General features: G+C 35.5%; 2 protein-coding genes across 2 annotated transcripts; both read right to left on the bottom strand.

Annotated features, from left to right (window-relative positions):
- Nucleotides 1-1,564: 1,564 nt before the first annotated feature.
- Nucleotides 1,565-5,288, bottom strand: LOC125210830. Its single transcript, XM_048110432.1, has 4 exons — nt 5,177-5,288; nt 2,930-4,000; nt 1,999-2,838; nt 1,565-1,913 (listed from the first exon to the last, which is right to left on the bottom strand). The coding sequence occupies exons 2-4, from the start codon at nt 3,983-3,985 to the stop codon at nt 1,869-1,871; spliced, it is 1,941 nt and encodes a 646-aa protein (XP_047966389.1). The 5' UTR covers nt 3,986-4,000; nt 5,177-5,288; the 3' UTR covers nt 1,565-1,868.
- A 4,503-nt stretch (nt 5,289-9,791) lies between these two features.
- Nucleotides 9,792-10,438, bottom strand: LOC125215630 (abscisic acid receptor PYL12-like). The gene has a single exon (XM_048117102.1). The coding sequence runs from the start codon at nt 10,379-10,381 to the stop codon at nt 9,836-9,838; it is 546 nt and encodes a 181-aa protein (XP_047973059.1). The 5' UTR covers nt 10,382-10,438; the 3' UTR covers nt 9,792-9,835.
- Nucleotides 10,439-12,714: the final 2,276 nt, after the last annotated feature.

Genomic DNA, 12,714 nt, shown 5'->3' on the forward strand with positions numbered 1-12,714 from the left:
TTTGCTGAATTTTTGCATTGAGTTGCATGATGATAAAACACAGAGCTGTAATTTTCTTTTTCTTTGTTTCGCAATTTTAACACAAGTAAATTTAATTAAAAGCGTTACTAATGCAATAATGTCACCACGTCTCATTTTTTTTTCGGTACAAATGAGATTAAATTAAACACATATTCGGTAGGTACTTAGGTAGTAGTACTATAAATTATTAACGATATGATAAGTTGTTAATTGTAAAAAAAGAATGAAAATTAATTTTATCTGTACTCCCTGGCCCCTGCAATTGTTTTTTTACATAAGGGTGGAATTGTTTAAAAGGAATGATGACTAAGTTGGTGTATATGTTACATTGCATGTCTTACAAAATACATGCATAAAAATACAAAGAGATAGATTTCATTAATAACAAGAATACTATAAATGCCGGATGGTTATCAGTCAATTTGCAATCATATTTAATAATAATTACCTTGACCCCCTTTAATAAATTATATTGATTGAGCTTGATTGTGATTTGGACCGGACAATTAAACAACAGTACCTAAAATCCCTCCCAAAAGTCCTCCTCATTTTAATTAATTATTGAATGTTGTACTGGATTATTAATTCTTCTTCTGTTTCTTCATTTTTTTTACACGACATCGATTCTTCTGCAGTTCTCGATAAGGAAATTTTAAAATCTGAACTTTCTTTATTCAGTAGGTTATAATGATTGAATTATATTATTTTTTGTTATTTCTTTACATGATCATTTTTTCAAATTAATGTTAATATGAGTATTTCTTTTAAGTGTGTGAACACATTAGTATTAATTTATGAGAGGATGGACCCCCACACATTGACTTGAAACAGGCGGCAAATGTGATTATTTAATTCGGGCTAGCGCTGAAATTAGAAGAATTAATGAAGATTAAAGAGAACAAGTAGGGGACCCCATCATCGTTAATAAATGAGAAATTATGTTTAACAGCCTATTTTCATGCCTTAATTAGTTAGTCGTGATCTCGTCGCCATGTATTTATGAGCTATTATGACATGGCATTGACCGTAGGGCCAAATATTGTGGGCCTCAGAAACTTCATATGTCAAATTATAGGAATAAACCAATTGACATCAGGCCCAAATTGAAAACATTACTCAATTGCCATTGGGCCTAAGTGCCAATAACATGTTCCGTCAACTTTATTAATTGATAGTATATAAAAATTTAATCAAAATTTTTTAATTGAAAATTTTATTTATTTATATAAATTAGCTAGTATGTAATTTTATAATCTTGAGTTTTGTGAGTGAGTGCATGCCTTGTTTGTGTTTGGAAGATATCCTATTTTACAACCATTTGGAATCCAAATATTTGTTTTAGCCAAAGAATTTGCAATTGAAATTCAATTATAATAGTATTTTTTAGATTTAAGATTCAAATTCCTAATCAAAATTCAAAACAGTGAAGTTATCGATGCTTGTTGGAAAAGAGAGAGTATAATTTTACAAGTGAAGATCGATTCATTTGGTAACTACATACACTATAAAAGGACAAGCTGAACTGAACCTCCTTGTTCAGACATAACAGGAAAATGAACTTTCTGAAACTTCACGAAGAAAGAGCTCAACAAACAAATACACCGTGTATTATATATACACGTTGAGCATATGATAATCAGAAATCACATGCTTCATCTTTACCTCTTCACCATATCAAAAGGAGAGGATGTGAAAAAAACTACAATCACTTCCCTTCAAAGCTCATCAACTCGTATTGTATTTCCTCAAAAAATTGGGAAAGGCGTAAAATTAGTATAGCTGGAAGGTCTTGCAAATCTGACACTTTCCAAAGAATAGCACCACGGCAGCATTGGCCGTATGGTGTCCTACGACTTCATAGGCCGCGGGTACGAAGCACGATGCACAAGCTCCTGCAAGAACGCAAACGCTGATGAGAAAAGATGACACAAAACAATGAGGTCAAGTATAGGTGTCAAGAGTGTCAAGTGTCCACACCTCTGAGTAGCGGATATGATCGTGTCGCGAGTTAGAAGTCTTTACAATTGTCTCCCATTTGGTGCTAGTGGCTGAGGTCTTCTGCCCCTGCAGCTTCTTGGGGTGAAGAGGGCTGCCTCGACGTGAGTTAGCAAACGGATTCATAGAAGGCAGAGTACGCCAAAGCCAAGATTCAGATGGAGATTTTGGTAGTGGTGGAGGTAAAGATTTCATAGGAGGATCCATCTCTTTCGTTCCATTTTCCGGTTCTAGCTTCTCTTCTTCCTTCACTACGAATTTAGCTTCACAGGGAGCTTCGTTTCTCGATTCTTGATCATGGCTTTGCATCGGTTTAAAATCTTCCATTGCATCAGCAGCATAGTTATGTGAATAGGCAGAAGGTATGGATTTAGGAGTTAGTGTTTTGGCTTCCTTCAATGTGTTGGCCTTGGGGGCATCAAGAACTTGAGCTTTTGTAGTGGGAAGTTCTTTCTTCTTCACGTAATCTACATACACGGTTTTCTCCACAGGATCAGCTGCAGGGGCTGCGCTTATCTGATTCCTCGAAACATCTTGAAGGGCCTTGAACATCTTGCGCGATGAAGCAATCTTAGCATTGAAAGCCTCGGTTTCTTTAGGGACGCCAAGAAACCCTGCTCCTTCGCGAAATGGAGACTTTGGAGATTCATTACGATATGGAGAAATGTTGCCACTTCGTTGTCGCCCCATTGGAGACACTCCTGCTGATCTGTGTGAGTCACCTGAGTTGACAAACTGATTGCTAAACTTGTCGATTCCTGGCAGATCCCGAGATAGTAATCCTGAATGGAATTTCTTCTTTTGTACCACCTGGCAAGCATTCTGCAGGGATTCAAGAGATCATCAGCAAAATTGCAAATAATTTCATCTGTATAGTTGAAAATGAAATAGGCTAGTTTTGAGAGATGATCACCTTGTCAAGTGGTCCACTATGTGCATTTCTAGTGAATCTTTTCACTTCACGCGTTGTAGGGGAAGGAGCCCGGCTTTTGGGTTTCGACTTCAATGCAGGCAGGGGATTCAGAAGGCACAACGAATTCTTGACACAGAAACGAGGGAGGATCCCCCAAGCTTTCCCAGATTTTTTACTCGGAGGAGCAACCGACTCCTGATCCTCATCTTCGCTTTCCACATTATTGATATACTGAGCGTAATATGGCAATGCATCCGAACTGTATTGCCTGAGCGAAGGCTTCATCTCCCTAGAAACTGGCCTGTGTGGCTTCTCCTCAACTGGAGCCGCTTTCTTCACAGCGTATTCAGGTGTTTCGAGAACAGCAGCCTTGGCTGCAGGCAGGAACCTATTCATCATGAAATCTCGAGTTTGAGTGTCGACAGAGAAGGTTCCGGACGGTTTCACACCTGAACTCTGGTAGCCACTTATCCCACTCACACTATAGTTGAAGGACCATGACTCTGTCTGAGAGAGTGTGTCGAGTGCATCCGAATATGTGTCATCTCCACTCTCTGAATCCGAATCATCTTTACAGTTCAAACTATCATTCAACCTCTCCAACAGACTAGCATGATCAGTGAAGGAAAATGCTTCAACGTTCGACCTGTAAGAGTTATGATCGTTCGTTCTGTCACCAGAAAAGTATCTCAAGGGACCAGATAACCGACCAGGAGGAATCTTTGGGATTTCGCCCGAACTGCGCCTTATTGCGTCTGACACCCTTGCTGGAGGAAGACGTGGCGTGTTTGATTCCTCCGGGGTATGTGAATGGCTCTCAACTTCACCTTTAGGCCTTCCCGGGATTTGCTCCCAGTGAAATGGAACGGATGCTGGTTTGGTCATCGTCACCTCCTCACTTTCCCACTTGGATTTCGTAGGTTGAAGAGATTGCTGCCGGGAGGGCAGTGGCCGCTCAACCGCCTTCCGTTTAGCTAGATCAGAAGATTTCGAAGGTGAAGAATATCTCCTTGCAGACATAAGTGGTGCATTGAAATCTAGTTGCCTTTTTTCCATTATGTGTTTATCAATCTAACAAAAAAAAGGACTAAATTAGTAAAGTGCAGCACTTTTTATACACAAGAATGGAAATTCAGAGGAAAAAATTTTGAACAACAGATCATCGGTATAATCATGTATATACACAAGAAAGAATAAACATTTTTTAAGGCTGCGGCAGTTCTATATAGAAAGTGAGGGAGTGAAGAAAAAAAACAACAAAATAATAAAGAGTCATCATTATAAGGAATTACTTCAGAGTCTTCAGTTCAAAGGAAGAAATTTCAACAACTGAAAAAGTTTTCCAATTTCTTTTGAAATCTAATCAGCAACAGTGTTCATGATGAATCATTGACGAGTGCACCAAACCTTTGAATTTTTACGGCAAAGAGAACTGACCACTGAAAAAGCACCCACCTTTACTTATCAACCAAGTTAAATTTCTAATTTAAATTGGCCATGAATGCTTCTCATCAATGTTCTGTTATCAGTCATCTTTTCTTTCCCTTTTTCAAATACGGAGTATAAGTTAATTGGCAGCCAAAGATTAAGACAATCGGCCAAAAAGGGACAAAATCTGAATGCTTAAATCTTGTTCTGTATTTTGAGTGATTAGTTGCATTCATAAAGTACTATTGTTGGAAAGAAATCTCAATCAAAAACAAGAATGATGGCAAGAATCAAGGAAGGATTAATGAGAATCAAATCAAAGGATATTTACTAGAATTAGAATATGTTTTCAATGTATAGCTAGAAATTGAAGTCTATATAAAAGGCTGTGTAATATAATAATCAAAGAAAAGAAAATCACAATCTTAGCCAAAAAGGAAGAAAATCTATCTGATTCAATTATCCAATCCTTTCAACAAATTTTAACCATTTTTATTAACAACACAAAAATCTGGGTAAAATTAAGCAAAATCCAATTGTCGACAAAAATGCACATTCTCAAAAGGAAACCAAAAGCAAATAGAGAAGTGCTACTTCAAGAACTTCTTCACCCCCTCCACACACACACACACACACAAAAGAAAAGAAAATGAAAGAAACCTACAAAATCATCAGTCAAGAATGGATTTTTACTAAAACCCACACAAGAACTCAAGATGGGAGGCACATTACAAGAAGAAGAAACAAGAAAACTTAGCTATATGAAACCATGAAAAAAACAAAGCAAAAAACAAAAAAATCTGGCATTTCCTTTGGTACCTGGGGAAGACAGAAGAAGCCCACAGATTTCCAATTCTTAGATTTGGAGTTTCTTCCCGCGAATGGTGGCAAAAGAAAAAAAGGTAAAATAGGGGGAGAGAGAGTGAGAGTGTATGGTTGTGGTTTTCAAGATTAATGAGTATTTAGTAGGCACTAGGCAGGAGTAGCGCTGATTACTCACAGACTCAAATTGGAATGCATGTGGAAGGATGGTACAACGTGGTGGGCCTAAATTTTTTATTTCTTCATTTTTTTTTAGGATTAATAAAAAAAAGGAGGAGGGCCAATAGCATTATTTTATCACTAGCTAGGTCTTTGGTTTGTCGGAAGACTAATGTCACGGACACGGACATACCGTTGGATTACAGCGACAGTTATAAAAACCTAACCGTCATTATTTCGCGCGCCCATTTTTGTTTAATTTAGCAATGTTTACTTTTTTCTGGGCTGGGCCGGTGGGCCCTACTCAAACTCATTGCTATTCACACCCCACATACACGCACAAAAAAAAGTTATCGGCTAATTGAGGAGGAATGTTATTTTTATTTATTTTTGTCGCGCTTATTTTAATATTTGCCGTGAAGTTAGGGAGAAGAATAGCTTTAATTACGCTTATTGAATCCTCCTTACTCACTTTTGCCTAAAAAATGCTTCCAAATATGCGGCTGCTATAGGTAGAATTTTACCTAATCTAATCAAAATAAAATAGTTTATAGGTATCGTTCCTGATTTGGCGTTCGTTTATGAAGTCAATTACGCCCAATTTCTTCAATACGAATGAATATACCATTGCACATTAATTTTAACAATATTGTCATCAATTCATCATTTACTTTAATTAAGACGCATGATACATCCTTTCAATTTTCAAATATATTTATTTGCTTATAAATTCACAAACTAATGTTACCTATATTTTTTCCCCCTTTCATATTCTACTTATTTCCAAATTTGTGTTATTCACCAATGGAACTGTGTTTTATGGACAGCAACTTTGACAAATTTGTCATGTCTAATTTCCTATGATAAATCAGTTTTGATTTGGTCAAGACTCAAAAGTTGGAAATACACGTATACACACACTTTAATAGAGTGTGGAAAAACAGAATTTACTAATAATTTATGAATATACAACTAATAAATCCGTTTGATTATTTGCACATTTAACAATAAAAGTGCCTAACATAAAATTAAGAAACAAAAATAAAGTAAATGACCCAAGTTAGAATACTTGCCTTGGCATTCGTCTAAGAAATTTAGAAGAGTTGAAAGTGGGTTGTAAATTCGTAATCGATTACAATCTACTCCTATGAATTAATTAGTTTTACAAAGTGTGGCATCGATTAGTAATTGATAACAATCTCCTATTAATTTTTAAAAAGTGGGATTAGTGAGACAGATTCGTAATTAGATTAAGTTTTATATTTCTAGATTTGGGCATCCGTAAAATAATTTAGGGCACTCCCAATGGTTAGGCGTTATTGTCGGCGAAAAATCGCCGAAAATCGCCGAAAAATCGCCGGGTGTTGGAGGAAAATCGGCGATAAATCTGAAGGCGAAGGGGAGGCGGAAGGGGAAGGGCGCATCGTCGGATGCCCAGTCGGAACCCCAGTTCATACAACAAGCCACGCTCTCTGCCAATGTCGCCAATCGGACGCAGTTGTACACGCTGTACTTCACCGGTGGCGGAACCCCAGAAGAGAAGCAGTCCCTCTGGTCGACCATCCAAAATATGAAGATCCTGTTGGGCCTCCCGCCGGACGCCTCCCCTCTTAGTTTTTTAAATCTTTGTTTTTTATGGTTTTTTATTTGTAGTTTTTTTTTTCTCGTTGTATTATATTTTCCAATGATTAATACAACGATGAATTGTTCATTATAAATCTATTTATTAAACACATTTGTAGGGAAAATTAAATAATATTAAAAATGATGATGTAAAAATGAAATGTTGAGTTAGGGAGAAATAAGGGAGAAATAGGGAGAAACCATTGGAACAGTTGGAACAGTTGGCTAAAAACTGGAGATAAATTTTGGTGCTGATATGGCACTGATGTGGCACTGATGTAGCAGGAGTTAGGGAGAAATAAGAGAGTTTTTAGGGAGATCATTGGAGTGCTCTTAGACGACTTTACGTCTGCCATTAATTGTTGTTGGATATCAATTCAAACATTTATTAATTATCTTGTTGAGAAAATATGAGAGGGGCCACTTTCGGTTCGATGCATGTTAAGCTATGGGCATTGATTTTTTCAATTATGTTTTGTAAGAAGAAGACAATCGACGTATGATGACAAATATGTCAGACTGATTGAGTCTTCATCATTAATCCCAGGAATTTCCTAATTGCTAATCACAGATGTTTATGTTGTTGCTTTTCTTCTAATATTAAATTAGAGTAATATTTATAGGCCTAGATTGCCATAAAAAATGTATGGTAGTTTATATTTTTTGTTAAATTTTGTTCTATACCTCAACTTTAAAAGGGATTGAAAATTTTTGTTAAATTTTGTCCTTTAAGCATTGAATTAAGTAAAATTGTGACAGTTGAAATAATATGAGTTTGTTTTTTCATATAGGATATTTGTATTTAAAATAATTATTGATCTAACAATACAATTAACACCCACTAAGTACTTATATTAATTTGAGATATGCATGCAATATGCGTCACGAAATAACTGAAAATAATGCTAGATTTCATAGTAGTATATTTTTTCCGACTAGTTTTTAAGTTTTGGACTTCTATGATGTAAATTATGAGTATCATATCTATTATCTAATCCCCAATGTTTTTCCCTCAACATTTTTGTAATTATTCACATTTGTCCTACTGGATGATCCACTTTTCTTTTTGATTTATCCAATCAAGATAACTCATTACTAAAAATGGAAGCACATTTATTACTATTTTGTTTCATCTCTTTAGCTTTACTCTCTCCACCTAACACACAAAATAAAACTGTATAAAATCCCGTGCAGTCCAAGGAAGGGATTATTATCTCCCTTGGGACGGAGGAAATAGTACTTAAGTGATCTGGAAAATCTCTCTTTAGTCTGTATCATATCAAGGGTGCATAAGAAATAAAACAAAAGATACACAGGGAAATTAAATTATTAGAGGACCACGCATGGTGATGATAAGTCAAATCAAACTTGCTACTTCAAAGTTCAATTCGATTCCTTAATTCAAGACACAACTTAATTTGACTAAATCTCAGTTATGCTGGACTATTATCTTACCATCCCTAAATTTCGGTGACTCTAACTAATTTCCCCCAAATTGTGGTAATTCTTTTTTATACAACCAAATCGTGTTACTTTATTATAAAACGATGTTACATTGAAATACACAGATTTTGAAAATGACATGCACATGCAAATTTCGTCTTGCGTGGTTACTGGTGAGAAGAGCCAAGAAATCACTATCTATGAATATATAACACAGTGTTTTGGTTTTGGATAAAATAGCGCAGATTATATGTAAATCGGTCATGTATAATGTATTAACTGAAAATGCGTTATTGCTTATTAGTTATTACGGTTTGAGTTTATGCTCGAATGTAATAATTTTCTTTTGCATGAATATGGAGTAGTATTGTTACCATTACCATATTACAATTTGGAAATTAGGAAAATTTATTTCTCTAATGTGGGCGACAGGAAAGATGGGGAGAAAATTACATTTCATCAGCCCAACGTTGGTAAACTAATTGCTTTTTCATGGGCCTCAATCGTTCCATAGCCCAAACCAATATGAGCTGGGCCGTGAATGATGAACTTAATTTTCTACAACAATAACCAAAATCCTATGAAGAAATAGTACTACCAATTGAAATATTTATAATTTTAAAATTGTCCACGTGGATGCATGCATTGTTTGTTGGAGTTTGATTGTTAAAACCACGTGTTTAATACATAGTGGCACGTGGCAATTCCATGATTAGGTAAGCAGACGAATATGAGGATCTCGCCATAACTAAACTAATTAATCGGAGGAAAAAAGCGCAAATAAGCTGCGACTTCATAGTCATCTCTTCTAGCGATTTCCTTTCAAATTGATCGCATTTCATTTCATTTCCTTTTTCTTTTCTTTTGTTTATCTCTTCTTCTGCACAAGATAACGATGAATATTTGGATTGTAAGGCAACTACTAAGTGTAAAAGTGAATTTGACAATGCGTATAAATTTATTAATTTTAAAAGCTACTCCCTCCGTTCCATAGTAATAGATTCATTTTGTCATTTTGGTACGTTCCATAGTAATAGAGTCATTTTCCTTTTTAGTAAAAGTTAACACATTTTTCCACACCTACTTTACTCTCTTCTACTTTTTTCTCTCTTTGTCTCTATAATTTTTTCATTTTCTCCTTTTACTCCCCCGTTACTTAACTCATCTAACACAATTTTTCTTAATCTCCGTGAAAAAAATAAACGCCTCAATTACTATAGAACGGAACAAGTACTACTATAGCCTATATTTAACATAATTTATAAAAATATCCTAGCTAGGCGTTCTTACCAAAATCCCAGGTAATCGGTGACCGACAACATGTCTCATCTGAAAATGTGACTAATAATTAAACTAATAACTAAAATTATAACACAAATTGACAAAATCTAATTAATGAAACCTTAATTAAAATTGTTCTCCTATATATATTTACAGAGCAATAATTCCTGAAGCTAATTTCTCACTAAGATGCGCCAAATAGCGAAGATGGCAGCCCAAAACGGTATCGGCAAAAATCCTCGTCTCCTCCTCCGTATTCCCCTCCGGCACATCCACCACGTAGCTCTCGATAACCACCGCCCCGCCGCCGCCGTCCTCCGCCTCATGCACGGTGGTCGTGGACTGATAATTCTCCAGCCGCTGATCCCCTTCGATCACGGTGTAGACCATCACGTGATTCTCCTCATCCAGCCGGTCCAGCCGCTCTCGGCTCATCCTCCCCGGCATGCCGGACACCAGCGCCACCTCCCTCACGCTCCCCACGCCGCCGCCGCCGAGGATGGTGCAATTCTTCACGAGCTTCTTGTAGGCTTGGGGCTGGTCGAAACGACGCAGTATTGACCAAACGAGAGGGAGCGGGGCGGCTACCCTTTGCACCGCTAAAGAAGTGCATTGATTTGCCTTCGGATTGTGAGTGTGGTGAAGAGAGATCATTTTCTGTGTTGCGGAATTGCCTCGATGTTCATGATTTCGCATTTTTGCTTGATTTTTCCCCCTAAATTTCTCACCTTGGTAACATACTTATATATATATATATATATGTTGCGTTACGCTATGATTTAATTATTTAATATGAGTGCGCTGAATTTTGGATTTATATGCAAGTGGGCACAAATTTCACCTCACCCAGTTTCTGAGGACTTTGATATTGTCGTTTAGTGGGGCAGGGGCTCAGTTTGGGCTCAAAAATTTGTGAAAGAACAATGTATTCGAAAATTGAAATACTAGTACATTGGGTCTGTTTATACTTGATATACAAATGTATTTTTACATAAATGAAAACTCAGTTTTTGAATCTTCCGTATAAAATACAAATAAGCACTTCCATATGGAATTCAATCCAAGTAAGCTCATGGACCATGGTTTTGCATTTGCAGTACTTTTCTTTTATCTTATTTTTAATTTATTGATAACTTAAAATTTTTATCTGCATGTGACATTTTTGTTTATCTGATGGTAAAAATTAATGAAGTTGCAATCCAATTAACCGACTTGTTAATTAGAACCGACAATTATGTCGTCATATGCTTAGTTACTCCACTTAATTTAAGATTAAGTTAGTGAAATTATTTTAATTTAAGATTAAGTTATGAGATTATTTTAGTTGGAGGAAGTTGGCAATGACTAATTATCATGTGATTATCATTTAAGATTGAGTTATGAAATTGAATCTTATGAACCAGACACGCTATATATTTAATCTCAAGATACAATTTTGCAACCCAAACAGACTCATAATATTGTGAAATAATACTACGCTATAGTTATAGAATAATGAAGGCCTCCAAATATTATAAAATACATTAGATATATAATAAAATTACTTGGTAAATTAGTTAATTTCACGCCGACAGATAATTACTCATTCGACACACGACATAATAATGGCCAAACAATAATTTTCTTACCGAGTTAGGAATTGTCACTCTCTATATTGATATAATGTTAGTTTGAATTATTAATATTTTTATTTATTTTATTACTACGCATAATCTAATGGTCTATGATCTGAGTGTTCAACTATAAACTATCTACGAATAATTACACAATGACTTTTGATTCGACGCCTCAACATCGGCAACTCAAAACTAGCTAGTTTAAATGTCTAAACGAGTAAATGTATCCACATAATTAAACTCTATATTTGATAGATGTTATGAAATTGAAATAAGAAAGAGAGATATCATATTCCTAAAATGCCCTTATTACCTCCATTCATCTAAATTTCAAAAACTTGCTTGACCAAAAATGTGTTCAAAACTTCAAATCTTGTTTATTGTGGGAATCGGTCGAACTGAAATTATTAATAATTTAATTGTGTTTTGGCTTTCATCCACATGCAAACCACCTGAGATTAATGTTGATATTTAACTTATTGTCTGCAAAATAAACCTTCTATTGTTTTATAGTACTACTATACTACTACAAGTTAAATAAAACTAAATGAACTTTTGTTGGTGGCATAAATGTGCTCTAATCTCGATGAGAAGTGGACACCGTCTGCAATTTTTCTTCATCTGCTATTAAATGCTCAGACCACTAACTTTGTGAAATTGTCGATATTGGTTTTATTCAGTGTGTAGTAATTTTCACATTTATATTGAACACCTTTGATCATTTTTAAGTGCATTGAAGCAGTTGATACAAAAGAATAGTACTGAACTAACATAATTTTTTACGTGTATATATCAATAAGTATTAATCATTTTGTTAATCGTTAGGTAATCTCTGTTAAAATAGTTATATATAGTAGCTTCTTTTTTCGAATGTCTTGAATATGTACTCCGGTCTCCGTCCACGAATAAGAGTCTTATTTCTTTCCGGCACGAGTTCTAAAAATGTTAAGTAGAAAGTGGGTGGAAGAAAGTTAGTAGTGTATGAGTCTCACTTGTATGTGAACAAGTAGAGTATTAATTTTAAATGATATGTGAGTGGAATCATGAGTTGGTGAAATGTGAGATTTTTTTACCATTTATGGTAATTATAAATCGGGACTCCTATTCGCGGACAGAGGAAGTATAGTTTTACTCTTATAAAAACTAATGTTTTAAGTCATAAACTAATATACCCATGTGTAAATTTATTTATTTATTTTTGAATTATTTAGAAAGGCTCAAAACCATAGCAGGTGAGCAGAGGTCCAACAAAAAAGGAGAAATAAAAGCTAGCAAATATAGCAGAATTACAACTAACAAAGCCTACAAATCACAGACAAACACCGAGCAACCAAGCATCTACACCCCCTAGACGCAGCCAACCAGAGGAGAAGAAAAAGAAAAGTCAAACCCCGAGCTTTACCAAGCAACATA

Source organism: Salvia hispanica, chromosome 3 (genome assembly GCF_023119035.1).
Source record: "Salvia hispanica cultivar TCC Black 2014 chromosome 3, UniMelb_Shisp_WGS_1.0, whole genome shotgun sequence".
In the NCBI taxonomy this organism is placed as follows: domain Eukaryota; kingdom Viridiplantae; phylum Streptophyta; class Magnoliopsida; order Lamiales; family Lamiaceae; genus Salvia; species Salvia hispanica.

Bases quoted from the DNA above. Each gene is read 5' to 3' on its own strand.
- LOC125210830 (XM_048110432.1), bottom strand. From the start codon at position 3,985: ATGGAAAAAAGGCAACTAGATTTCAATGCACCACTTATGTCTGCAAGG. The intron at 2,839-2,929 runs GTGATCATCTCT...GAATCCCTGCAG, and splicing joins ATAGTGGACCACTTGACAAG to AATGCTTGCCAGGTGGTACA. The intron at 1,914-1,998 runs GTGTGGACACTT...GCGTTCTTGCAG, and splicing joins ATCATATCCGCTACTCAGAG to GAGCTTGTGCATCGTGCTTC.
- LOC125215630 (XM_048117102.1), bottom strand. From the start codon at position 10,381: ATGCGAAATCATGAACATCGAGGCAATTCCGCAACACAGAAAATGATC.